Raw genomic sequence first — 27,556 nt, 5'->3', positions numbered from 1 at the left:
TTGTCTTTTTTTTTTTAAAGTGGCATTGTTGTAATGATGTTAGCAAGGTGGCAGAATTGGAGATTAGCTGCTTATATCAATGTGTGACAAGAATTCTGCATTCTTCCACAGAACAAAGTCTCTCTGTGGAAGCTTTAGTATTTAGGCAGGAGGTTGTGAAACCCTCATGGAGGCCAAGACCTATGGGGTCCATCTGAGAGTGAGGACCCACACCCAGGTGATAGATTCATTAACTGTGTTTCTGGATTCGAACCTGGAAACACCTCCATTCCCTGAAGGGCTTGGCTAGAGTCTAGTTTGGCCTTGAGCCTGCTACCAAATATTACCAAGGGGTCCAAAAGGAGTCATACAATAGTGCCTCAGCAGAAAGGCTCATCTGTTCATCAATATTGGTCTTGGCAGTTGACTTGAAAATTATTTTTGTAACTAGGCTCTAGCCCCACTCTGAGGCAGTCTCAGCTTAGTATTGCTTATATAAGGACCCATCTGTGCTAATAGGACAGGCTTGCCAGCCTCTGTCCCACAGCAGATCCTGAAGGGGCCTAGTCTCAGCTCCAGAGTCCTCTTGCTAGTCAGAGAGCTATCATAAAAGTAGAGGGAACTACCGGGAGACGTGCGTATGGACAGGCTTGGTAACCATCATCCCACAGCACATCCTAAAGGAGATCTGTCTCAGCTCCAGCATCCCTTTGCTGCAACCCCAGAGTTACCTTGCATGCACAGGGAACTCCTGGAAGACACGTCAGAACAGTATTGCTGGCTTCTGTCCCACAGAAGTTTTGGAAAAGGCCCTGACTGTCAGCTCCAGACTCTCTCATTTGTGATGTTGGAACAATTCTGCTCACACAGGGAACTGCTGGGTATCTCGTTGGCAGTTGCCACTCAGATAGCTTGCCAACATGAGTCCCATGGCAGATTCTGATTTATCTCTGAAGCTTGGTTTCAGCCCCTTGAAGCTGTGGTCTGGAAGCAGTTCTACCCAGCCATTGCCCTGTCGGGAGATGAACCTATCCGAGTCTCTGTGGCAGTCTTGCCAAGCTCTGTCCCTCAGCAATTCATTGAGCACCACTGGATCTTGGCACTGGCTTTCTTTTCTGAGAACTAAGATTAATTTGGCCTTCTAGAGACCTGGAAAAAAGCACGCTCACTAGTGCCCTTGCAGGCTGACACTCTGACCTCAGTAACACTGTGGATGTTGAAACAGTCCTATAAATTGTTTGCATTTATAGGACTGTACTTAGACTACAGCCTAAGAGAGGCCTGTCTACCCAGGGACCCACTGGAAGATACATCTATTCCCTGAAGACAGGCCTGAAAAATCTCAGTGTCAGTTGTGGACCTGAAACAACTCCGTGTCTCAATTCTAGCTCATCTCAGCCACGGACTGGAGTAGTATGGACAACTCAGGAATTCAATCAATTACCCAGTGGAAGCCCTCCCAGAGACTCATAAAAAGCCAATTTACCCATAGGCATATCTGATAAGAGGCCTAATGTCTGAAATCTGAAGAGGACACTCATCCTAGTGCAAGCCCCAGAGACCAAGGTCCTGAAGACAGTGTAGCCTACCCAGCAACAAGGTAGGACCCAAACTCACTAGGGTCCGTAGGTATAGGCCAACCAACTGTGGTCTCCATTGTGGACCCAGCATCAGCCACAATAGCTAGATTTAACTCTGTTCAACTACAACCCTAGAGTCAATTTCATCAGCCCAGAGACTTTGCAGGGAAATAATTTAATTTGTTGAAACTAGTCTATAGGTCTCTAAGAGAAGTTTGATTCTTCAAATACACAGATATCAATGCAAGGCTACATGGATAACAAAGATTAAGGCAAACATGACATCACCAAAAGAAACTAATAAAGCTTTAATAACTGACCTCAAGGAAATGGAGATATATAGATTGCCTGAAAAAGAATTCAAAATAATCATCTTAAGCTCAATGAGATGCAAGAAAATGGAGAGAGACAACTAAATGAAATTAGGAAAACAATGCATGATCACAAAGAGAAGTTTAATAAAGAAACAGAAGTAATAAAAAAGAAATCCTAGAGCCAAATAATATGGCATAACTAGAAATTTCAATAGAAACTTCCAATAACAGACTCAATTATGTAGACAAAAAACCATTAAACTCAAAGACAGGGCATTTGAAATTAGCAAATAAGAAGGAAAAAATTTTTTTTAAAAAAGAGTAAAACAGCACAAGGGATCTATCGGACATCATTAAATATACAATTATGGTAGTACCTGAAGGAAAAGAAAGAGACAAAATGGCAAAATTCTTATTCAAAGAAATAGTTTGTGAAAACTTCCCAAACCTTTTTTTTTTTTCTTTTGAGACAGTCTTGTTCCTTTGCCCAGGCTGTAGTGCAATGGTGCAATCTCAGCTCACTGAAACCTCCCCCACTCCTGGGTTCAAGCAATTCTCCCACCTCAGCCTCCCAAGTAGCTGAGATTACAGGTGCGTGCCACCATGCCTGGCTGATTTTTGTATTTTTAGTAGAGACAGGGTTTCTCCATGTTGGCCAGGCTGGTCTCAAACTCCTGACCTCAAGTGATCTGCCTGCCTTGGCCTCCCAAATTGATGGGATTACAGGCGTGAGCCACTGCACCTGGCCCAAATCTTAAAAATATATATATTTTTAAATTTTATTTTAAGTTCCAGGATCCATGTGCAGGTTGTACAGGTTTGTTACATAGTTAAATGTGTGCCAAGGTGGTTTACTGGAAGCCACTATCCTCAGCAAACTTCCCAAATCTTGAGAGGTATATGGATATACAGATTCAGGAACCTCACAGGATGCCAAGCAAAATCAATTAAAAAAAAGATACTGTGAGATAAAATGTAATCAAATTGTTGAGAGCCAAAGGGAAAGAGAGAATCTTGAAAGTGACAAGAGAGAAGAAATTCATACATATAAAGTATCTTCCATAAAGTTGTCAGCAGACTTCTCAACAGAAACTTTGGAAGATAGGAGGGAGTGGAATGACATATTCAAAGTGCTGAAAGATAAAGGAAATCACCAATCAAGCGTACGTATGCTGAAAACTGCCCATCAGCAATAAAGAAAAGATGAAGACACTACAAGACAAAAAAAAGCTGAGGGAGTTCATTATAAGACCAACACTACAAGAAATGCTAAAGGAATTTCTTAAAGCTGAAATAAAAAGATAAGTAACAATAGAAAAATATATGAAACTATAAAACTCACTGATAGAGGTAATCAAATTCAGAATATTCTACTACTGTAAAAGTAGAGTGGAAATCACTGTTAACTCAATAGAAGAGCTCAAAACAGATGTATTAAAAACAACTATAGAGTTACACAGAAGAAATAAGACCTGGTGTTTGATAAATTAGTAAGGTGTCAATAGTTAATATTAATATATTGAACATTTCAAAATAGCTAGATAGAACAATTCAGATGTTCTTAGCATAAAGAAAATATAAATATTTAAGGTTATGAATATCCCAAATACCCTGATTGGACTATATGAATATATCAAATTATTACATGCACTTTCAAATTATGTACATCTGTGATGTATCAATAAAAAATATTAAAAAGCAAAAGCAACTATAGCTATAAACAATTGCTTAATAATAAATGACATAAATAGGTGTAAAGTACATCAATAGCATAAAATGTGTTGAATGCAAAGTAGAATTGTAGAGTTTTTGTACGTGATTGAAGTTAAGGTACTATAAGCTTAAATTAGGATATTAATACTATAAGATGTTCACAACTAAAATAAATGGAGAACCAGGAGCAAGCCAATCTCAAAGCTAGCGGGAGACAAGAAATAACCAGAATCAGAGCTGAACTGAAGGAGATAGAAACACAAAAACAAATTGGAAAGATTAATGAATCCAGGAGCTGATTTTTCAATAAAATTAATATAATAGACCACTAGCTAGACTACCAAAGAAGGAAAGAGAAAAGATTCAAATAAAGACAATCAGAAACGATAAGGAAATATACCACTGTCTCCACAGAAAGACAGAGACCATCAGAGAATATTATAAATGTCTCTGTATATACAAACTAGACATTTTAGAAGAAATTGATAACATTCTGGACACATGCCCTCCCAAGACTGAATTAGGAAGAAATTGAATCCCTGAACAGATCAAAAATGAGTTCTGAAATTGAGACAGTAATAAATAGCCTATAAACCAAAAAACAGCCAGGACCAGAAAGATTCACAGCTGAATTCTACTAGATGTACAAAGAAGATCTGATACCATTTCTACTGAAATTATTTCAAAAAATTGACAAGGAATCCTTCCTATCTCCTATGAGGCCAGCATCATCCTGATACCAAAACCTGGCATTGGTACAACAAAACAAGAAAACTTTAGGTCAATATCCTTGATGAACATTGATGCAAAAATTCTCAAAGAAGTATGCACAAACCAAATCCAGCAGCACATAAAAAACTTATCCACCATGACCAAGTAGGCCTCATCCCTGGGATGCAAGGTTGGTTCAACATATGCAAGTCAATAAATGATTCATTACATAAACAGAACTAAAGACAAAAAACAGATGCAGAAAAAGTTTTCAATAAAACTCAACATCCCTTCATCTTAAATACTCTCAATAAACTAGGTATTGAAGGAACATATTCCAAAATAATAAGAGCCATATATGACAAACCCAGTATCTACAAGGAACTTAAACTTACAAGAAAGAAACAACCTCATTAAAAAGTAGGTAAAGGACGGGAACAGACATTTTTCAAAAGAATACATACATGCAGCCAGCAAGCATGTGAAAAACAGCTGGAAGTATTCCCCTGGAAAACTGGCACAAGACGAGGATGCCCTATCTCACCACCCCTATTCAAGATCATACTGGAAATTCTGGTCAGGACAGTCAAGCAAGAGAAAGATATAATGGAAATTCAAATAGGAAGAGAAGAAGTCAAACTATCCCTGTTTGCAGCTAGAAAACTCATCATCTTGACCTAACCTAAAAGTTTCTTAAGCTGATAAGTACCTTCAGCGAAATCTCAGGATACAAAATTAATATGCAAAAATTGCTAGCATTCCTATACACCAACAACAGTCAAGCCAAGAGCCTAATCATGAACAAATACCCATTCACAATCATAACAAACAGAATATCTAGGAATACAGCCAACTATGGAGGTCAAAGATCTCTAAAAGAACTACAAACCACTCCTCAAAGAAATCAGAGATGACACAAACAAATGGAAAAACATTTAAGACTCATGGATAGGAAGGATAAATATAGTTAAACTGGACATACTGCACAAATCAAAACCACAATGAGACACCATCTCACACCGTTCAGAATGGGTGATTACTAAAAAGTCAAAATACAACAGATGCTGGTGAGGTTGTGGAGAAAAAGGAACACTTACATTGTTGGTGGGAATGTAAATTAATTCAACCATTGTGGAAGACAGTGTTGCAATTCCTCAGAACTGTAGAGGCAGAAATACCATTTGACTCAGCAATCCCATTACTGGGTATATACCCTAAAGGAATATGAATCATGCTATTATAAGGATACATGAATGTATATGTTCACTACAGCACTATTCACAATAGCAAAGACACGGAATCAGCTCAAATGCCCCTCAATGATAGATTGGATAAAGAAAATGTGGTACACATATTTCATGGAATAATATTATGTCATTTGCAGGGACATGGATGGAGCTGGATGCCATTAACTTCAGCAAACTAACACAGGAACAGAAAACCAAACAGCACATATTCTCACCTATAAGGCGGAGCTAAACACTGAGAACACATGGACACAGGAGAGGCCTGTTGGAGGTTAAGGGTGGGAGAGGGAGAGCATCAGAATGAATAGCTAATGGATGCCGGTCTTAATATCTAGGTGATAGTGTTATACCCAGGTGAGTTAGATTGAACAGCGCCAAGCTCTGAGTTTCAAATTATGAGTCCTTTATTTTTAGCCAGCAACCAAGAGACAGTTAATGCTCAAAATTCTCTGGGCCCCGAGGAAGGGGCTTGATTATCTTTTATACCTTGATTTGGGTAGGGGAGGGGGAGCAGAGTTTACAGAAGCAGAACAAGCAAGTTAGATAAGGGGGCTGGTAACTAGGAGGCAGGAGGTTCTCATGATTGTTGATTGTTTAAGGAGGGTATACACAAGTGGTTCCCATGATTGCTGGTTACCAAAAGGGGTATTCAATTCTTGTCATATAATCAATCAAGGGGGGGTATTCACAATGGCAAGTGGGCTTGCCAAGCAGGCTATGATTACAAAGGTTATATGTTTCTATAGTTCTAAGTACAGCATGACCCAACACAGTAGCAAAACCCAGGTATGCACTTAAGGGAGGAGTGGCAGAAGTGGTGAGGCGGAGTTCAAGATGGAGTCTATCTGGCTCTCAGCAAAATGGAGTCTGTCTGGCTAACACAGGGTAGCTTAGCACAATAGTATGACCTGTGTAGCAAACAACCATGGCACATGTTTACCTATGTAACAAACCTGCACATTCTGCACAAGTATCCCTGAATTTAAAAGTTAAAGATAAAACAAACAACAACAAAAACCTTAAGAGCTTCTGCACAGCAAAAGAAATTATCAGTGGAGTTAACAGACAACCTATAGAATGGGAGAAAATTTTTGCAATCAATCCATCTGATAAAGGTCTAAAATCCCACATCTATAAGGAAGTTAAAGACATTTACAAAACAAACAAACAAACAACTCCATTAAAAGGAGAACAAACGATAACACTTTTCAAAAGAAGACATACATGTGGCCAACAAGTATATGAAAAGATGCTCAATGTCATTAATCATTAGAGAAAAGCAAACCAAAACCACAATGAGATATTATGTCATACCAGTCCTAATGGATATTATTAAAAAGTAAAAAAATGAACGATGCTGGTGAGGTTGTGGAGAAAAGGGAACGCTTATGCACTGTTGGTGGGACCAAATTCATTCAACCATTGTGGAATACAGTGTAACAATTTCTCAGAACCTAGAGAAAGAAATAACATTTGACCCAGCAATCCCATTACTCGGTACATACCCAAAGGAATATACATCATTCTATTATAAAGACACATGTACATATATGTTCATTGCAGCACTATTTACAATAGCTAAGTCATAGAATAAACCTAAATGCTCATTAATGATAGACTGAATAAAGAAAATATAGAATATGTACACCACAAAATGCTATGCAACCATAAAAAAGAACAAGATAATGCCCTTTGCAGAGACATCGATGGAGCTGGAGGCTATTATCCTCAGCAAACTTACTCAGGAAGAGAAAACCAAATAGCATATGTTTTCTTCTAAGTGGGAGCTAAATTATGAGAACGCCTGGACACATAGAGGGAAACAACACATACCGGGGCATACTTGGGAGTGAAGGGTGGGAAGAGGGAGAAGGCCAGGAAAAATAATGGCTACAAGGCTTCATATGTTGGTGATTAAATAATCTGTACAACAAACTCCCATGACACATGACACATGTTTTTCTATGTAACAAACTGCCAAATGTATCCCTGAACTTAAAAGTATAAAAAAAGACAAAATGTAAGATGAGTCCTCTTGATGTAATAAAAAATATGGTTACTAAAAAAACCATAAGATGTTTAATGTAAGCCTCATTGTAACCACACATACAAAGAAACAAGCTGTTGTAGATACACAAAAGAAAAAGGGAAATGGAAAGAATCAAAGCACATCATTACAAAAATACAGCAAATTACCAAAAGAGACAGCAAGATTGGAATAGAAGAATACAATAACTGCAAAACAGTGAATAAAAAAGAACAAAATGCTAGTAGCAAATCCTTATCTATCAACCCTTTATTTAAACATAAATGGATTCAATTATTCAATCAAAAGACAAAGTAGATGAATGAATTTAAAACCAAATCAAAGGCCGGGCGCAGTGGCTCATGCCTGTAATTCCAGCACTTTGGGAGGCCGAGGCGGGTGGATCACGAGGTCAAGAAATCGAGACCATCCTGGTCAACATGGTGAAACCCCGTCTCTACTAAAAATACATAAAAATTAGCTGGGCATAGTGGCGCGTGCCTGTAATCCCAGCTACTCAGGAGGCTGAGGCAGGAGAATTGCCTGAACCCAGGAGGCAGAGGTTGCGGTGAGCCGAGATCGCGCCATTGCACTCCATCCTGGGTAGCAAGAGCAAAACTCCATCTCAAAAAAAAAACCAAATCAAGATGAAATATGCCATTTACAAGAGATTCACTTTAGCCATAAGGCACACACAGAATGAAAGTGAACAGATGGAAAAAGATATTCTAGTCAAATGATAACCAAAAGAGACAGGGTTGGCTATACTTCTGACAAAATAGATTTTAGGCCAAAACTATAAAGAGAGACAAATAAGGCCATTTTATTAGGATAAAGGATCAACTCTTTAAGAGAATAACAGAATTTTTAATATATGCACCTGACAATGGAGCATTTAAATATATAATGCAAATACAAATAAACCTGAAGGAAGACCTAGTTTGTAACACAATAACATAGGGAACATTAATACTTCACTTTCAATAATAGACAGGTCATTCAGATAGAAAATCAATATGAAAATGATGACTTGAATATGAACAACACTTCGGACCAAATAGACCTAACAGACATATATAAAACATTTCATCCAACAGAGGCAAAGTACACATTCCTCTGGAGCATAAACAGGACACTCTGCATAATAGACTAAGTTAGGTCACAAAATGAGTCTTAAAATACTTAAGAATACTGAAATCATATCAAGTATCTCTCCTGACCACAATGAAATAACTCTAAATATCAGTAACAGAAGAATTTTGGAAAATTCATATATACATGAAAATTACATAGCATGCTCTTGAAAAGTCAACTAATTAAGAAATTAAGAAGAAAACTTAAAAAGTATCATGAGATATATGAAAATGGAAACACTACACCCAAAACTTATGCAGCAAATGTCAGCTAAGAGGAAAGTTTACAGTAATAAATACCTACATCAAAAAGGAAGAAAGATCTCAAAAAAGAATGTTACACTTCAAGGAACTAGAAAAAGAAGGATAAAAAACCCAAAATTAGTAGAAAGAAGGAAATAATAACGATCACAGAAGAAATAGTCAAATTAGAGAATAGTAAGATAATAGAAAAGATTGATACAATGAATAGTTGGTCCTTTCAAAAGATAAACAAAATTGACAAACCTCTAGTAAGACAAACTAAGAAAAAAAAAGAATTAATAAATAAAATCAGAAACTAAAGGGGAGATATAACAGATACCACAGAAATACAATGGATTATAAGAGGCCACTATGAACCAATATATGCCAACAAATTGGAAAACTTAGAAGGATGAATAAATTTACAGAAGCAAACAACCTACCAAGGCTGAATCAAGAAGAAATACAGAATCTGAACATGTCAATAAAAAAGATGATGATAATGAAATCAGTCATAAAAATTCTCCCATGAAAGGAAAGTCCAGAACCAGAGAGCTTCATGGTAGAATTCTACCAAACATTAAAAAAAAAAAAAAAAAAATACTAATTTTGTCTAAAACTCTTCCAAAAAATCAAAGTGCAGGGATATTTCAAATTTTTTTTACAAGGCTATTATTATATGATACTAAAACAAGACAAGGACACCACAATAAATGAAAATTACAGGATAAAATACCTGATGAGTATACATGCAATAATCCTTAACAAAACACTAGCAAACTGAATTAAACAACACATGAAAAGAATCATTCATCATGATCAAGTGGGATTTATCTGTGGGATGCAAAGTGGATTCCACATACAAAAATCAATAAATATGATACACTATATTAACTAACCGAAGAATAAAACCCATATGATCATCTCAATACAGAAAACAAATTTGACAAATTTCAACATTCTTCCATAATAAAAACTGTCAATAAATTAGGTATAAAAGGAATGCACCTCAACACAATAAAAGGCCATATCTGAAAAGCCCACAGGTAACATAATACTCAACTGTGAAAAGCTGAAAGTTTTTCCTCTATGATTAGGAACAAAACAGGATGCCTATTCTAACCAAATCTATTCAATAAAGTACTAGAAATTTTGGTCAGAGTAGTTAAAGAAATAAAAGACATCTATATCAAAAAGGAAGAAGTAAAATGGTCTCTATTTTCTGATGACCTGACCTTATATACAGAAAATCTACAGAATTCACTAAAGAAATGTTAGCTCTGATAAATGAATTCAATAAAGTTTCAGAGTACAAAATTGGTATATAATATTCAACAGCAGTTTTTACACCAGCAGTGAACAATCTGAAAAAGGAAATAAATTTACTTTGCTCACAGTAGCATAAAAATAGAGATAAATTGAACCAAGAAAGTGTAAAATATACACAAAGAAAACTAAAACACAGGAGGCTGAGGCAGGAGAATTTCCTGAACCCACGAGGCGGAGGTTGTGGTGAGCTGAATCACGCCATTGCACTCCAGCCTGGGTAACAAGAGTGAAACTCCGTCTCAAAAAAGAAAAAAAGAAAAAAAGAAAACTAAAACATTGATGAAAAAAAATTATAGATGACACAAATAAATGGAAAGATACCTGTTGTCAAAAATTGGAAGAATATTGTTAAATTGTCCATACTTCTTAAAGTGGTCTACAGAATGAATGCAATCACTATCAAAATGTTAATGGAATTTTCCATGAAAATAGAAAAAACAATCTTAAGATTTTTCTGGAACCATAAACAACACCTCAAATAGACCATATAATCTAGAGCTAAGAGAATAAAGCTGGAGGCATCACACTATCTGACTTCAAAATCTATTACAAACACACAAAAATAAAAATGGCATAGTAGTGTCATAAAAACAAACATGTTGATCAATGGAATAGGAAAAAGAGCCCCCAAATAATCCCAAGAATATATGATTAATTGATTTTTGATGAAAGTGCCAAGAAGGCACAATAAAGAGAAGCCAGTGTTTTATTAAATGGTGTTGGGAAAACCGAATATCTACATGAAAAAGAATGAAAATTGACCTTTATCTTACAGTATACGCAAAAATCAACTCAAAATGGATTAGAGACCAACATAAAACCTTATACTGAAAACTATTAGAAGAAAATGTTGGAAACATGTCATGGCACTGGTCTGGGCAAAGACTTCTTGGATATGAGGGACTGCGTTAGAGGGACTTCCCAGGGTCAGCTGAGGACTTTGTTTCCAGTGCAGGAATTCTCCGGTTTTCCCACGTCTGGCAGTCTAGGTAGGGGCCCTTTGTCTCTGATTTTCCCATGTCTGGCAAGCCAGGTGGGGGCCCTTTGTTTTCCTTTCCCAGGGCTGGGAAGCCAAGTAGGGCCTTTGTCTCTGATTTTCCCACCTCCGGCTCTTGGAGATGGGGGCTCTGTGACTCAGGGTTATAAAACAAGTACCCAATCGAGTAATGGAGTCAAAGATCAATCAATCCAGAGGAAGTATGAAAGAATTCTTCTCATTGGATGAGAACATCCTCCCTTGAAGCTGTACTTCAAGACAAATCCCTACTTCACAAACATGGTGATTGTCAAGGAGTTCCAGCGCAACCGCTCGGGCCGACTGGTGTCTCACTCAACCCCAATTCGCTGGCACCGGGGCCAGGAACCCCAGGCCTGCCGTCATGGGAACCAGGATGCGAGCCACAGCTTCTTCAGCTGGTTCTCAAACCACAGCCTCCCAGAGGCTGACAGGATTGCTGAGATTATCAAGAATGATTTGTGGGTTAACCCTCTACGCTACTACCTGAGAGAAAGGGGCTCCAGGACAAAGAGAAAGAGGCAAGAAATGAAGAAACGTAAAACCAAGGACAGATGTGAGGTGGTGATCATGGAAGACGCCCCCAACTATTATGCAGTGGAAGACATTTTCAGCGACATCTCAGACATTGATGAGACAATTCATGACATCAAGATCTCTGACTTCATGGAGACCACCGACTACTTTGAGACCACTGACAACGAGAAAACTGACATCAATGAGAACATCTTCGACAGAGAGAGCCCAGACCACAATGAGGCCCCCAACAACGAGACCACCGATAACAATGAGAGTGCTGATGACAACGAAACCACTGACAACAACGAGAGTGCTGATGACAACGAGAACCCTGAAGACAATAACAAGAACACTGATGACAACAAAGAGAACCCTGACGACAACAATAATACTTATGGCAACAACTTCTTCAAAGGTGGCATCTGGGGCAGCCATGGCAACAACCAGGACAGCAGCGACAGTGACAATGAAGCAGATGAGGACAGTGATGATGAAGATAATGATGGCAACGAAGGAGACAATGAGGGCAGTGATGATGATGGCAATGAAGGTGACAATGAAGGCAGCGATGATGACGACAGAGACTTTGAGTACTATGAGAAGGTTATTGAAGACCTTGACAAGGATCAGGATGACTACGACGTGATAGAGATCATCTCAGATGAATCAGCGGAAGAAGAGGAGGGCATTGAGGAAGGCATCCAGCAAGATGAGGACATCTATGAGGAGGAAGGAAACTATGAGGAGGAAGAAATTGAAGCTGTCTGGGAAGAAGGGGAAGATTCAGACGACTCTGATGTGGAGGAGGTGGTTCAGGTCCCAAACGGTTGGGCCAGCCCTGGGAAGAGGGAGAAAACCGGGTAAAGGTTTTGCCCTTTCAGGGATCACCTCTCTGTTACCCCACCCCTTACCCCATTTTCCCTCCCCCTCAGCTAGGGCCACGCGGCCTCACATTGCACTTCTGGGGGGGTGACCGACTTCGTACACGGGTTTAAAGTTTATTTTTATGGTTTAGTCATTGCAGAGTTCTTATTTTGGGGGGGGGAGGAAAAGGGGGCTAGCCCCCTTCTTTTGGCCCTCCACCCTTGCAGGCTTCTGTGTGCTGCTGTATTTATTGTGATGCCTTGGTCAGGGCCCCTCTGCCCCCCTCCTCCCAGTCAGTGTTGGCCCCAGCCCCAATCCCTGTGCTGTGTGGAGTGGACACCCTGACCCTGAAGCGGGGAGGGAATAACTCAAGGATAAAGACTCTAGCGCCCGCTCTAGCCTGTGCTGGAATCCTCTCTGGATCCTCTCCTACAAATGCATGGAAGCTGTCCTTTCACTCTGCCTAATAAACTGCACTTTCACACATTCTTTTGGTCCACAAGTTCTATTTCAGCTGTAAAACTCACTGTGCCTTCTGGGCCTTTCCCCATTCTTTGTGGTTAAGAAGGTCAAGAGCCTAAGTTCTGGTTGCAGCTACACCACTTCTGTAGTGGTCTAGTGGTTAGGACTCTTGGTTTTCACCCAGCGGCCAAACAATTAATAAATAGACAATCTGCAGATTGGAAGAAAATGTTTGCAAGCCATACATTTGATAAGAAACTAATATCCAAAATTTATAAGAAACTCAAACAACTGAATAGCAAGAAAATAAATAGCTCAATTAAAAAATGGGCAAAGGACCTAAAATGATACTTTTCTCAATCTGTATATAGCAGATATACAATTGGACAACTGATAGATTAAAACATATCCATCATCATTGATTATCAGGGAAATGCAAATTAAAACTGCAATAAAATATCACCTCACACTTGTTGAATGGCTATTATTCAAAAAAAAAAAAAAAGATAGGTATAGGTGAGGGTGTTGAGAAAAGGAAAATCTGTGTACTGTTAGTGGAAATATAAGCTAATATAGCTATTATGGAACACAATATGGAGATTCCTCAGAAACCTAAACCTAGAATTACCATATATATTAGGCCATTTTGCACTGCTATAAAGAAATATCTGAGACTGGGCAATTTATAAGAGGCTTAACTGATTCATAGTTCTGCAAGCCATACAGAAAGCATAGTGGCATCTGCTTCTGGGGAGGAATCAGGAAGCTTCCAATCATGGAAGAACGCAAAGAAGGGGTAGGCGCATCACATGGTGAAACCAGGAGCGAGAGAGAGAGAGAGAGCAGGGTGCCACACTTTTAAGCAGCCAGATCTCTAGAGTAGTTACTCACTACTGTGAGGACAGCACTAAGGACATAATGCTAAACCATTCATGAGAAATCCACTTCCATGATCCAGTCTGTTCCCATCATGCCCCACCTCCAACACTGAGGATTAAATTTCAACATGGGATTTTGGGGGAAGGGGGGCATATCAAAACTATATCACCATATGATTAATTAATCCCACTCCTGGGTATATATCCAAAGGTATTAAAGTCAGCATGCCAAAGAGATATCTGCACTCTCATTATTCAAAATAGCCAAGATATGGAGGCAATCTAGGTATTTATCAATAGTTGAATATATAACAAAAATGTATTTTATATATATATATATACACACACACACACAATGGAATACTATTCAGCCTTAAAAGAGGGGATTCCTGTTATCTGGAAAACATGGATGACCATGAAGGACATTATGCTAAGTGAATAAGCCAGGCACAAAAAGACAAATACTGCATTATCTCATATGTGGACTTTAAATTAAGTAGAACTCCTAGAAGTAGAAAGTACAATGATGGCTGCTAGAGGCTGGGGGAGGGAGGGAAGGAGATGAGAAAAGGGGAGATGTTGATGGACGGGTACAAAGATTCAGGTGGACAGGAAGAATAAGCTTTAGTGATCTATTGCACAGAATAATGACTATAATAAAAAAAAAAATGCATTATGTATTTCCAAATTGCCAAAAGAGCAGATTTTAAATGTTGTCACAACAAAATGAGAAAGTTATATGAAGTGATAGATTTGTTAATTAACCTAAATTGATCATTCTGTATTGTAAATATGCAGCAGAACATCACATTATACCCCATATATATACATAATACATAATATTCCTATAATTATTTTCTAATTACAAATGAAATTTTAAAAAATTTGAAAACTAGAGTAATGCTAGTACTAAAAACGGGTAGCACCATAACTGTATAAGCAAACATGATCTGTTAGCCAGCAACTCTCAAGTCTCAGTAACTTACAACTACAAAGCTGTTTTCTGGCTTTAAATTAATTTTTTGGTTATCTGCTATGGAAAAACAGAACTTAGTCAACAAAGCAACTCTATTCATTGGAACTTCAGAGTCACTGGAGGGCGTGACTTGCTGGGGCAAATACTATTTGGAATAATGTTGGTCACCTTTCCAGAGGAAAAATAAAGCCCTGGATATTTGCACAACCAATTAAATATTTGGTCTAGAAATATCACAACTAATTTATATACATAATTTGCTTATTATAATGCCTCACTTGACCCCACATAATACAAAAGAGCAAGAAAATGCATACAATGATGTGCCTGAAAGGTCAAGAGCCAGAAACACTAAGTGAGCAACACTGAAGTTTTCCCATTTTAACTGATGCATTTTTAGTTTACTTCATGTAATGCAGATAACATCTTTAATGATGGTTAAACTTTCCACTTATGCTCTTTCATTTATCAAAATTGTATAAGCAGTTGAAATTTTTCCAGTTAATTTTTAATTACTTGATCAATGATTTTTAATAACTTTTAAAAATCAATTTGAGATTTTTAATTCAGTATCAATATAAAAAATAACCACCATCTTTCATAAAAATAGGGGTATATCTTTGAATGCCACAGCAGCAGCACAAAAATTAGATTTAATTGCTTCAAAGGTTAATTTTTAAAACAATATTCATTGGCTAATCATATATGTTTTACTGGTCTCAATATTTATGTAAGTTTTTTTAAACATAGTTCACTGATTTTATTCCAATTAAGTATAAGAATGTATAGCTACACAAAATTTTTGTGCATGATAAATGTAAATATTACTATGATATTTATCCACCATTTTAAAATACAATGGAATCACACATATGCCTGTTAGAAAGCAATTGAACCTCTGGAAATAAAGAACCATAATAATAAGTTAGAGGTGATGATTCAGCCTTTTTCTCAATGAGCATGTGCCTCTGAGAGTAAGTTCAATGGAATCTTAGTAATAAGTCCATATTTTGATGCCGTTGGAAAGAAAGCAGCCATTCTCCAAAGAGTTTCCAGATCATTTAGAAAGAAATGAATCACATTGTTTATGCAAGTGGTTGGAAGATGGAAACTTCCTTTATACCATTTGAAAATTACATTGAAGGATTATATTTATTAGGAAAGATACCATGGAAAAACACTATGAAGGACTTACACGAACTCTGTACAATGTTGTATATATAAGACAGTATGTTTCATATTTTATGGGTAGTTTAATGTACTGTCGAGAAATTTTGACAAAATGTTCCCCTTGCCATTTGATTACAACTTAACTTATGAGGTATAAATCCACTGTACAAAATATTTCATAGCATAAAATGCATGTGGAAATTCTATTAATAATCAATGCATAATATATCAAGAATATACATGACTATTTTGCCTGTTTTCACAATTACATTGTGATATTGATTATATGTTCTTATGAAATTATTTGTGAATAAACTTTCAAAGATAGAATTGTTTTAAGTTTCCAGAATATTTGCAGAGATGGTAAAGAATGTTCCTAACTTTCATCCAGTTAACATCTTAAATTGCCATGGTGCATTTGCAAAACTAAAAAACCAATGTTGGTAACATTGTCATTAACTAAACTCCATACTTTACTTGAACTTACCTAATATTTTTTTTCTGTTCCAGGATCCCATCCAGGATACCTCATTACATTAATTGTCATATGTACTAGCTTCCTTTTACAAAGTTTCTCAGTGTAAGAAATATGTGAAAGTCATCAAAGTATGTGATGACTTTCATATAATTCAGGAGTGCTGGTCAGATATTTTGTAGAATATCAATTTGGATTTGTCAATTTTTTTGGTTCCATGGTTTGATTGGAGCTATGGGGCTTTGGGGATAAAGAATACAAAGATAAATATTCTTATCACATAATATCAAAGATAAACACAATTGAAATGATTTTCACTGATGATGTTAGTTTTTACCATGAAGTTGAGGTAGTGTTTGGCATGTTTCTCTACTATAAAGTCACATTTCCCCCTACCCTTCATACCTTTCCATACTTTATACTTTTGAAGACTAATGAGAACTTAAAAATATTTTTCCTTCAGAAATTTTGGAAAAAGCCTGTGATGCTCTAACCATTTAAAAGCACAGAGAAAAGCAATAAAAGTACAAATATTAAGTTAAAATTTATATCAAATGGCAGACTGTTGCCTCCTTAGCCTGGAAAAGAACATATAGAGCCAATTTGTAAATCTTCAAACGGAAGGTTGTCTTTGTTTTATTAAGTGCTCATTATTGGTGTTAAGATTTAGATTGTTATGCTTTAATGAAGCTTAATTAGCTATACTCCAGGGACATTTAAAATTTCGATGAAAAGTATTCTGAAAACATTCAATGGAAATTGTTGAGAAAGAGATGAAAATAAATTATTACACAGAAGAACCAAACTAGTAAAAAATAAATGAGGGTTTTAAAAGAACAAAAATCATCTAAAGATTAAAAAAAATGCGGAGGTAACTACTTTAGTCTATGAAATAAAGAAAAAACATTTTATTAGTGGAGTCAAGTGTGCTCAAATAAATAAATATAATTCAGCTAAAAATCACAATTATTTGGTACTTCTAGCTTTTTATAATCCCTTCATCCCAGGTGATCAGAAAATTTTTAACTGACTTACAAAGCAAAGACTAATGGGTGTGCCAGGATAAAGACAGACAAATCAGTTAAGTAACCACAGAAATTGATGATAAAATTTCTTTCATGGGATAATAACATTTTTCAATTCATCTATTTCTTTTCTGATTAATTAGGAGAATATTTTGAGTGGGTTTTGACAGATTTATTGCTAATTAGTTTGGCTCAAACTTGGTGCCTATTACAGCATATGGTGACAGCCCTTATGTGAGGTTATATATATATATCAGGAGAATAAAATCACTGCATTAGGTCCCTGCTTAAAATAAATATTTTAAAGCAAGTTTTATTCTATGTTATTGTGTGTCCTTCTTAGATAGGAATAGCAATGTGAATTTGATAATGTAAAAGCCTAGAAGCTTATTATACTTTGCATGAAGTATTCAAAGTATTTTGTTTTTCTCATAGAAATTAATTAAAGTAGCTGTGCATTTGTATTTACCAAGTATGCTCTATTACAAGCATTATACATTAGCTTATAGTTTTGTCTTATGAGTCATACCTTCTGGGAAAAACAGAAGAGGAGAAAGGACTTACAGAGTGCTTACATAAATTGGTCATGAGTAACATATAAACAAGAAGCAACAAACTGCAGAAGGCCGCAGGATGCCTCTGGGGAGGAAGGCCTCTCCATGCCTCATGTTCCAGTGCAGGGTAATGTAGGCTCTGTTACCATAAACATTGTGCTCAAGGACATAAAACCCCTTTGTAGCACTATGAGGTAGCCAGACTTGTAGGCTACTTATAAGGCCAGAGTTCCATCAGTTGTACAGAGATAACAAACTAAAGATAACCACATGTTCTTGTTTTGTGAAACTCCCAAACTGCCACTGTTATCAATCCTTAGAATGATACACCAGTTCTGGCTCACTGATTCACTTCCAGCTCACTGATTCACTCTGTCACTCCACCCCTATCCTATAGATCAGAGTGATTGTAATCAATAAATAGTGTGGATGATCAGAGCTTGAGGCCTTCACTGTCACCTCCAGAGTAATAAAGTGATGGCCCCTGGTCTCACTTTCTCTCTTAATCTGTCTTTTTCTCATTCCTTTGTCACCACCAATCTTGGGGTATTCATGGGTGATGTAGGGCTGGCTCCCTACATTCTGGTTCCCAATGTGGGGCTCATGGATTCCTACATTCTGGCACACCAATGTGTGGGGCTCATGGATTCCCAACAATACCAGAAAAAGAAAATAATATCTTAACATTTGTAGTAAAATCAAGAGTAGGAGCTCTTTTATTTAAAAGTAATAAATATAAAATATTTCCAACAACATTTTTGAAAGAAAATGGTCATGGTCTCAGATCAGATCTGAGTGCGTTTGCCCTATTCTTTTAATAACCTGGTCTCCCTGCTATCATCTTCCCAAACCAATGCATCTCCCAGTCCTAATGTAACTCAGGAGCATCAATGTCCCCAACTCCACGTTCCAAAGAGATTCTTAGCCTCGCTAACCCGGAAGAATAGGGAAAGGGGTCCCAGAGGTGCGGTGAGTTTGCCGTTGGAATAAGTATCATGGACCCAAAAAGTTTTGTCCAAAAGTGATTTATGAGAGAGAGAGAGAGAGAGAGAGAGAGAGAGAGAGAGAGAGAGAGAGAGAGAAAGAGAGAGAGAGAGAGAAACAGCTCCCACGCTGTCATGGGAAGGGACCCAGGGAAGGAATCCATTAAGGTAAGGAGCAGCTGAATTTTAACCCTTGAGTTATTCTCTCCCCATTCATGTTCTCCTCCAATGAGAAGATTTCTTTCAAACTTCCCTTGGAAGTGATTGATCTTTGACTCCAATACTGGATTGGCTACTTGGTCTACAACTCTGAGTTACACAGTCCCCTCCTCCCAGAGCTTTCTGCCGGCTTTTTGAACAAAGGAACCCACCTGGCTTTCCCTACCTAGCCCACGTGGGAAACCCAGACAAAGAACTTTACATTTGAAACTCCTCTGGTTCCCGGATAGAGGTGTGGAGCCAGGAAACTCCTGCCTTTGAAACCAGGCCCCTCGCGGACCCAGAAAGAGAAGTCCCTCAGTAACATATTTATTGTTTTAAATCTCTTATGGAATCATACCCCTCTTCAATTAAAAAAAAAAAAAAAAAGTCAGTTCATTTTGTCTGCCAAAGAATAAAACCTAAACCTCTTAGTACATTTTACAATCCAGGACAGACTGGGACTCAAGCTTCTTTAGTTGAAAATTAGGCTTTGGGTATGTAATTGTGTCTGCAGTGCCCTTATTTTCTCATGTTCATTGTGTTTTCATTGGTGTCATCTCCACTTGCAGTATCTACCTGCTTACTTTTCATTCTTTGAGAATCTAGGTTAAGAATTTAAGTGTCTTCTCTGTAAAGTAATCCCAGATACCCCAAGAGGATCTCTTTGCCTTCTCATTCAGCACCCTGCTTCTTTCTGATTAATTTGTTCCCTGTGGCTTTGGCACTGCTTGTTTTGTCATGCATCTTTTATTCCACAAAGTGTAAGAAATTTTGTATTTTGTATTCCTCATCTGAACTGCATAACATAGTCCCTACCAAAGAGTAAACCACTCAATAAATATTTATAGAGGAAAAAGAAAGAAGATGTAAAGTGATTTTAATTGAAGAAGGAAAAATAAATGATACTAGGAAATACCTAAATAATTTCACCTTGATTTGCAGTGTAAACTTTTTTTTTCTCAATTGTGTAGTATGACCAGGCATTGATATATGATAGTATCTCTTTATATTTTCTTTTGGTAGGCATAATATTGCAAAAGAAAATGTCTCTGGCTGTGGATCTGTTTATTTCCTCTTTTCTTCATTTTGGAGGAGTCAATTAATAACTAGTAACTGTCTAAGAACTGGTATTATAAGAGCACCTAACACAATGTCTCTAAGTACTAGAAAATAAAAAGAAATAAAGAAATCAATATTTTATACCTCTCTTAAATTTTGGATTTCTAAATAATATTTCCTGAACCATCAAATCTAGCTTTCAGCTGCTAGATTTTGAGCTGCTACTACTTTTTTTTTTTTGGTCATTGTTTATTCTGACATGTATTTGGAATTCAGCCTATTTTCCAAAGGCAAACTCTGAGTCTCTAGTGATGACTGAGTGTATGGGTTTGAGATAAGGATTCTCTGTTGTTTGAAGAAACTGTTCCAGAGAATTCTGATTCCACTCAATCCTATCCAACTGATGACTGCCCCACCACACCCACAGAGAACAAGTAACTCTTTGGGAGTTAAAGGAACATTTAGTGTCTTCACTTTAATGGGGAGTATGACTTCACAAATATAAATATGCAGAAAAAGTGAAAGAGAGAAAAAGAGAGACTGAGTGAGGCCTGTCTTGGAAAGAATTTTAGGTTTGACCATAGGCAAATGGAGTTCACCAGAAGCAAGCAGAAAAAACATACAGTTCAACATACAGTTCACTCAGGGAGCCCTGCACCCTCGTTCATAAGAGAAAGCCTTAATGCATTCCTAAAATGTCAAGTACTCAATATTCCACAAGAGGAAAACAGGCTGAGGGGAGCTTAGTCTTCAATGGTGTCTTTTGATATAGTACAAGAGAAAAATGGAGAAGAAAGAAACTCCTAGAGAGCAATACTAAGGGCCATGTAGTACAATGAACTTTGGAGCTACCTTCAGAGAGCAGAAAAGGGAAAGGTTAATCAAGGAATATTCCCTATCTCCCAAATTTAGGATTGCTATAGAACAAAAACTGTTTTTTTGTCGCCATTTCTGCTACCTAAAAGGGAATATTTATGTGATTAAGTGGTCCTTATTTTACCATTGAACAGTGTATGTTGTGAGTGTGTATGCAGACAACTTGGCTTTTTCACACTTAAATGAATCACAAAGACTAAAAGTGGAACCAATGCAAGTCTATATCAAGATCCTAGACATAGAGTCTGATGCTGTAGAAGAGTGGAAAGTGAATATTTGTGGCCAATGGCCTTGCCTATGATTGATTATAACACAGTTTTCATTGCTGCTCCTTTTGTATGAGCATCGTATAACTCTATGCCCAGCGCCATGTTTGGTGCAATGCCTCCTGAAGGGAGGAGTTTATTTCCCCATCTCATTGAATTCTGGTTTTACAATGTTACTTGCTCTGGTCAGTGGAATGTGTGCAGAATATTGCATATACCATAACTGATAAGATGCTTTAAGAGCTACAGTATAGCTAGCACTTCTCTACTTTCCCTTCTGCCATGAGAACAGTATTGAGTCTCAGAAAGCACTACCCCAAAACGAAGGCCTCAGAAGCAAGTTTTTCTCTGACTTTTCTTCCGATACGTGTTTCAGGTCTATTCTCCCCCAGGGCTAGCCATAGAAACTAGAATCTCTTTTCCCTATGGTGAGTCATAGAAACCAGAACTCCTTTTCTGCAAAGCCAGCCATAAACCCTAAAAACATCTCACTTTCTTTCTGCCTTTCTGTGTGAAAACTGGCCATAAACGAATTATCTGACCTACCTTATTTGACTGGAGGTCATATAACCCCCATTATAGACAGGGTCCTGCCCCATACTCAGAAGAAAAGAATTCATGCTCAGAGAGGCTAAGAAGAATCTAAATGAACAGACCTTTCTAGGTTTTCTCACTCAGCCTATTAGCATTAGAACATATTTTTTTGTCCAATCATGTCTCTACATGGTTGTTTATATTTTGTTGAACATAAAGATAAAAATGGACAATGTTCCCTATATCTTTGGCTCTTTATTCTGAAGGCTCTCATGCATATACATTAAATAAATGTGTGTGTCTTTTTTTTCCAATTAATCTGCATTTGCAAATTGATTTTTCAGCATAGCTTCACAGGGCCAATGGGAGCTTTCCTCCTTGGCTCCCACACCAGTATACTCCTAGGATATTGCCAATTTGCTGGAATGAAAAACACCCATAGAAGACAACCAAGGTATAGTGGGGCCACAGCTAAACTGCAGCTGCTACAGCTTTAATATCACATGAGCAAAAAATAAACCACTGTTGTTTCAAGCTATGAAGATTTGAGGCTATTGCCAAAGTTTATAATAATGGCAGCTAACTAATAACCACCTGAGGGGCATCTTTCCTATGAATTTACTTATAGCACCTGGCACAGTGCCTGTTACAAAGTTTCTACAAAATAAATACTTAATAGATGGAAGAGTGAAGGAATAAAGATATCTAGTCATTCATCAAACATCTCATTTGCAAAAAACCCCATTATATTTTTATTTTGTGTCTGATAACTATATGAGGCCTCAGGTAACTTGAGGAACTAAATGATTTAACTAACTAGCATTTCCTTTGGTAAAAAATGAATATTGCCAAAATAAGAATGCATTTGAAATGGAAGAGAAGTCATATTGATGCAAAATTCCAGTATCTTACTTAGTTCCTATAAATCAATAAAAGTTAATGATTTCATAGAAAACATGAGCAAGAGGAAGTTCTAATGGCTCTTAAATGAATGTTGCATAAAAATGCAAATGAAAACCACTTATCACTTTAAAAATATTAACAAGTTTAATATGTGTAACAAATTGTGATAACCACTGTACTGGAAATCATACGCAAATTTATATAATGCTGATATAACTTTTCAAAATGATAGCTTGGCAATGTCCACCCAATTTTTAAAAAAATACCTAGCTTTTAACCCAAACTCTAACATTTTATCACACAAATATACTTACATATAAGCAAAATGATCTAAAGATATTCAATACAAAATATTTGTAATAGTAGAAGAATGGAAATAATCTAAATGTCAACAGGGAAACTAATGATATAACCATGCAGACATTATAAAACATTTTTATGTATAATGATCTGGAAATGCATCCAGATATATTTGTATGTGACAAGTGAAGGTACAAAAGAATGTGAACTGTGCTGTCATATGAATATTAAAAGATATGTTTACATAAACATAAGGTATATAGCCAGAATGACTATGTGTTTCAGTTTCCCCAGGATATTTCTGATTTTTACCAGTTCTCCTGGCATAATTACTACTTGCATACCTTTTCACTCTCAAAAGTGTCTTAGCTTAGTTGGTAATTTATCAAGGTACCATACGTATACCTTATATTTAGGTGGCCCTAGAATATTTCTTGAAGTATGAACAAGAAATATAATAATGGTAGTCTGCAGGATGGCTATGCTCTGGGGTGGGGAAAGAACACTTAATTTACACTATATATTTTCATGAAATGTGATTTATAAACTATGTGTATGAATTACCAATTCAAAGTTAGTATAAAAAATTTAAAACTAAGCCACCCACTCAAATTTCTATCAGTAAAGTTTTATAGAATGTGAGTTATTATTGTGAAATACAGGAATGATTAAAGTAACAATGCAAAATCATACTGTGTGATGTGAAGAGAAAGAAGCAAATAGAATCATCATTAGAGAATATTTAAGGATATAATGATCTAGAATTGCATTCTGCTGCTATAATGCTAAATTGTGGCCCCAAGCAGAGTATAATTTTCTCACTGACCTCTTGATGTTTTACAAAAATAAGAGAGTGAGATAATTATGATGACTTCCAGTAATTAAATAGATTCCTAATTTATAAATAATTATTACATATTTCCAGTTCTCACCAGGATAGTATTCCTTTGAACACCATGGCAAAATTCAGAAGACTTTTTCTTCAAAATTGAATCCACTTTTTTTCTTCAGGCCAGAAGACTATCATAAAAATCAAATGTTGTTGGGACAAGTTTCATTAATTATTTATTAGAATATAAGTTTCTGTTATGGAAGCAGATTTTCCTTGCTGGTTCACAGTGACACCCTATTTCCTAAAATAGGCATATTTTGGCATATTGTGAGTGTTCAGTAATTATATCAAATAAATGATTGAATGAATTAATGAAAAAATATTAAAGTAGACAGGTATTCTCATACTCCAGTGTTGGTGTGTAATTGGCATAAACTTTTTTCATGGTGGAGCATTTTAACATAACCAAATTTGAAATAAGCATACTTTATGAACCAGTAATTTTATTTCTAGAAATTTATCCTGTGAAGGTATCTATACAATGTACTAGGATCACGCACTCCCATAATGTATATTTTGTGCTCAATGGTACCTTACTACAAATAATAAAAATGCCAAAAATATTCATTAATTTGGAAATATTTAAAATCAGTTATTTAGATACATTAATGAAATATAATGGAGTCATGGAAAATAAAGCAGAAATATGTGTTTTTAAGTTAAAATAATTTATAAGAAAAGAAATAAAAGGCAAGGCAGGAAATGAAAAAAAGAGAAAAGAAAAAAGGAAGAATGTACTCTATCAGTAAAGAATCCCAAGAATGGCAGAATTAAATATGAAATCTTTCAGTCAACAGTGAAATCAATATTTATATATTAAAAATAAAATAAAGTTAATGTAGAGTGAATGTATATGTGTGACATAATATTTATTTGATCATAGCTGTATTTTCCTACTACTAAACTCTACAAAAGCTGAGACCTTGATTTTTTTTTATCCACTGCTATGCCTCTTGTTTTAATTCATAGTAGACATTCAACAATTTTGTTTTTTCTTAAACTATTTATAGCTAAGCAAGTAAAAGATATCTCAGAATTAAGTCAGAGATAAAAAGAAGATCAGGTATTCTCTGTGATACATATTCTCTGTGATAATGAAAACTAGATGGAGATTTAAAATAAGAGGATTGGACAAGTTTCTCCTAATAAGTCTACAAATTTAAAAATATTTTACTATGGCATATATTTGGTAAAAGGCCTATGACTTAATATTTTGCTGACAGTACTTTGAACTCCTGCTGCTTTATTCTATCCATATGGAATGGCTTTGGCAGGCTTCAGCTTCTTTTGTACTTTTATACTTCCTTTGGCAATCTAAACAGTATAACTCTCTCCATGTCCTTTGTGTTAGGCAAAGTTATTGACTCATTATGTAGATGTGTGAGTCCACGAAAGTCAGTATCTAACAAGCCTCCTCCGTCCCCTGCCTCCTGCCTCATGAACATACAAAGATGTTTATTTAGTTGGTGAATCACTGAAACTCCTATTTGTGCATGATGTGTGTAATCATTGTTTGTCTCATGGTCTGTCTTTTCATTAAGTAGATCTATCTTATTTATTTTAAATTCCTGAGAGTCCACATCTCTATGCTATGATGTAATGTTAGAGGTAAGTTCAATATTTTATTTTCAAACTATTTACCATAATAATAAACTTGGTAGAGATTGTGGCTTTATAATTGATTTTAATTTTTTTCTAAACAGTGTCTCTTTGAAGAAAGTAATTTTCCACAGTGCTTTTTGGTGATACTAATATGTTAGTAAAGACTGTCAATTTGTTTATAGAAATAAAATGATGCAGAACTTTTATACAGTAATGCTTGTGGGGACTCAATTTCACTGTATTGGCAGTTATTCAAACACTATTTCTCAGTGTTACACTGTGATAATGCACAAAAGGAAGAGTGATTCAAAGAGCCAGAAACCAACTTGAATAATGAGAGTCCAATTGCTCGTCCAGCCTTCTGTGCCAGTGCTTCTGAAAGAGCCTATGAGTGGACAGATGGTAGTCATGATTGGTTAAAAATTAACCCAATAAAATTTTTCTATTATTTTTAAAGCCTTAAAAGACCTATTTAATTGAAATATTCATTTAAAAATTTTTGAACACTCTGAATCAGAAAGAAATATACACTGTCATTTAAATATTCCTTGACCTCTCACTTTCAAACAGGTTAAAGCACACCAATATTAAGGTGGAAATCTATTTCCAAATAATTATAGTCCTTGGGCTTGAGAGAGGGTAATATCTTGAAAGACATTAACTATAATAGATGTGGGATAACTGTCATTTGACTGACGCTCAGCTAGTACTTGAAGGACTTCTCCAAGGACAGAAGATTCTATCTCATAGAAAGCTGGATGCCCCAAAGGAAGAAAGAATAAGTGTTCTTGAGAAGATATTTATTTAAATATGTTTTCAGTAGGGAATTACAGAGAGAAATCTTCAAACTATTAAAGTTAAATCCATATGAATAAAAATAACAATAATATTTATTGAGTCCTTATAATTTGTCAGCCATGTGTATGTGTGTGTGTGTGTGTGTGTGTGTGTATGTGTATAAAATATCTTTTAATTATCTAAAACACTGTATAATGCAATTTCACAAATAAAGTAACTGGCTTAGAAAGGTTAAAAAATTCTCAAAGGTTGCATATTTAGTAAATGGTAAATCTCAAATTCAACAACAGGCAATTGGAATAAACACAGTTCATAAAACGTTATAAAAAGGAAAGATTAATTTTTATTGCAAGTATTTTTATTTTAAAATTCTGAAAGTCTAAGTAAAATATGACAATGTTATTTGACTTACTGTTTTACGTCCTTATTTAAAAAGTTCTCTGAACTATAAAAAGTGTTTATTTTTATAAGTAGGTATTATAAATGGTATATAGGTCAAAAACAATGTCCAATTATCATATATTTTGCCTCTTAAGATATGTGCAATCATTAATTCTGCAGGTTAGGAAGCTGGTTTATCAACAGATATCAATGCTTATAATATGTTATATGTGAAATTTAGCTTATTTTTGTCCTTGTTGTTCATAAAAACATCAACCCATAGGTGTAGGAAAGGCAGATTTTTCCATTTTCCATTGAATAAAAAGCTATTTTAATTTCTTAGGAAGAAATGCACTGTGACTGAAAAACCCGACAAAAAACTTGCTGAGTAGAATTTAGTTAATGCAGGTTTATTTTTTAATATGTAAATGAAAACAATGGTTTCAGAGATATAAAATAGCTATAAGGTGTTTAAAAATAAACCTGTACTTTGGGACACTATACAAAGGATAGGCAATTAATCCTAATGTTGTTCACATGAAGTAAAC

At 36.0% G+C, this 27,556-nt stretch overlaps 1 protein-coding gene across 1 annotated transcript; it reads left to right on the top strand.

Annotated features, from left to right (window-relative positions):
• The first annotated feature begins 11,519 nt into the window (after positions 1-11,519).
• On the top strand, positions 11,520-13,028 carry LOC135274817 (testis-specific Y-encoded-like protein 2). The gene has a single exon (XM_064375798.1). It carries the CDS (start codon positions 11,552-11,554, stop codon positions 12,671-12,673), a length of 1,122 nt encoding a protein of 373 aa, XP_064231868.1. The 5' UTR covers positions 11,520-11,551; the 3' UTR covers positions 12,674-13,028.
• The last annotated feature ends 14,528 nt before the right edge of the window (positions 13,029-27,556 follow it).

The sequence above is a fragment of the Aotus nancymaae genome, unplaced genomic scaffold, assembly GCF_030222135.1.
Source record: "Aotus nancymaae isolate 86718 unplaced genomic scaffold, 86718_ANA_hifiasm-v0.15.2.pri h1tg000014l, whole genome shotgun sequence".
In the NCBI taxonomy this organism is placed as follows: Eukaryota; Metazoa; Chordata; class Mammalia; order Primates; family Aotidae; genus Aotus; species Aotus nancymaae.
Note: the sequence above shows the minus strand (reverse complement) of the source record. Positions and strands in the feature narration are given on the sequence as shown.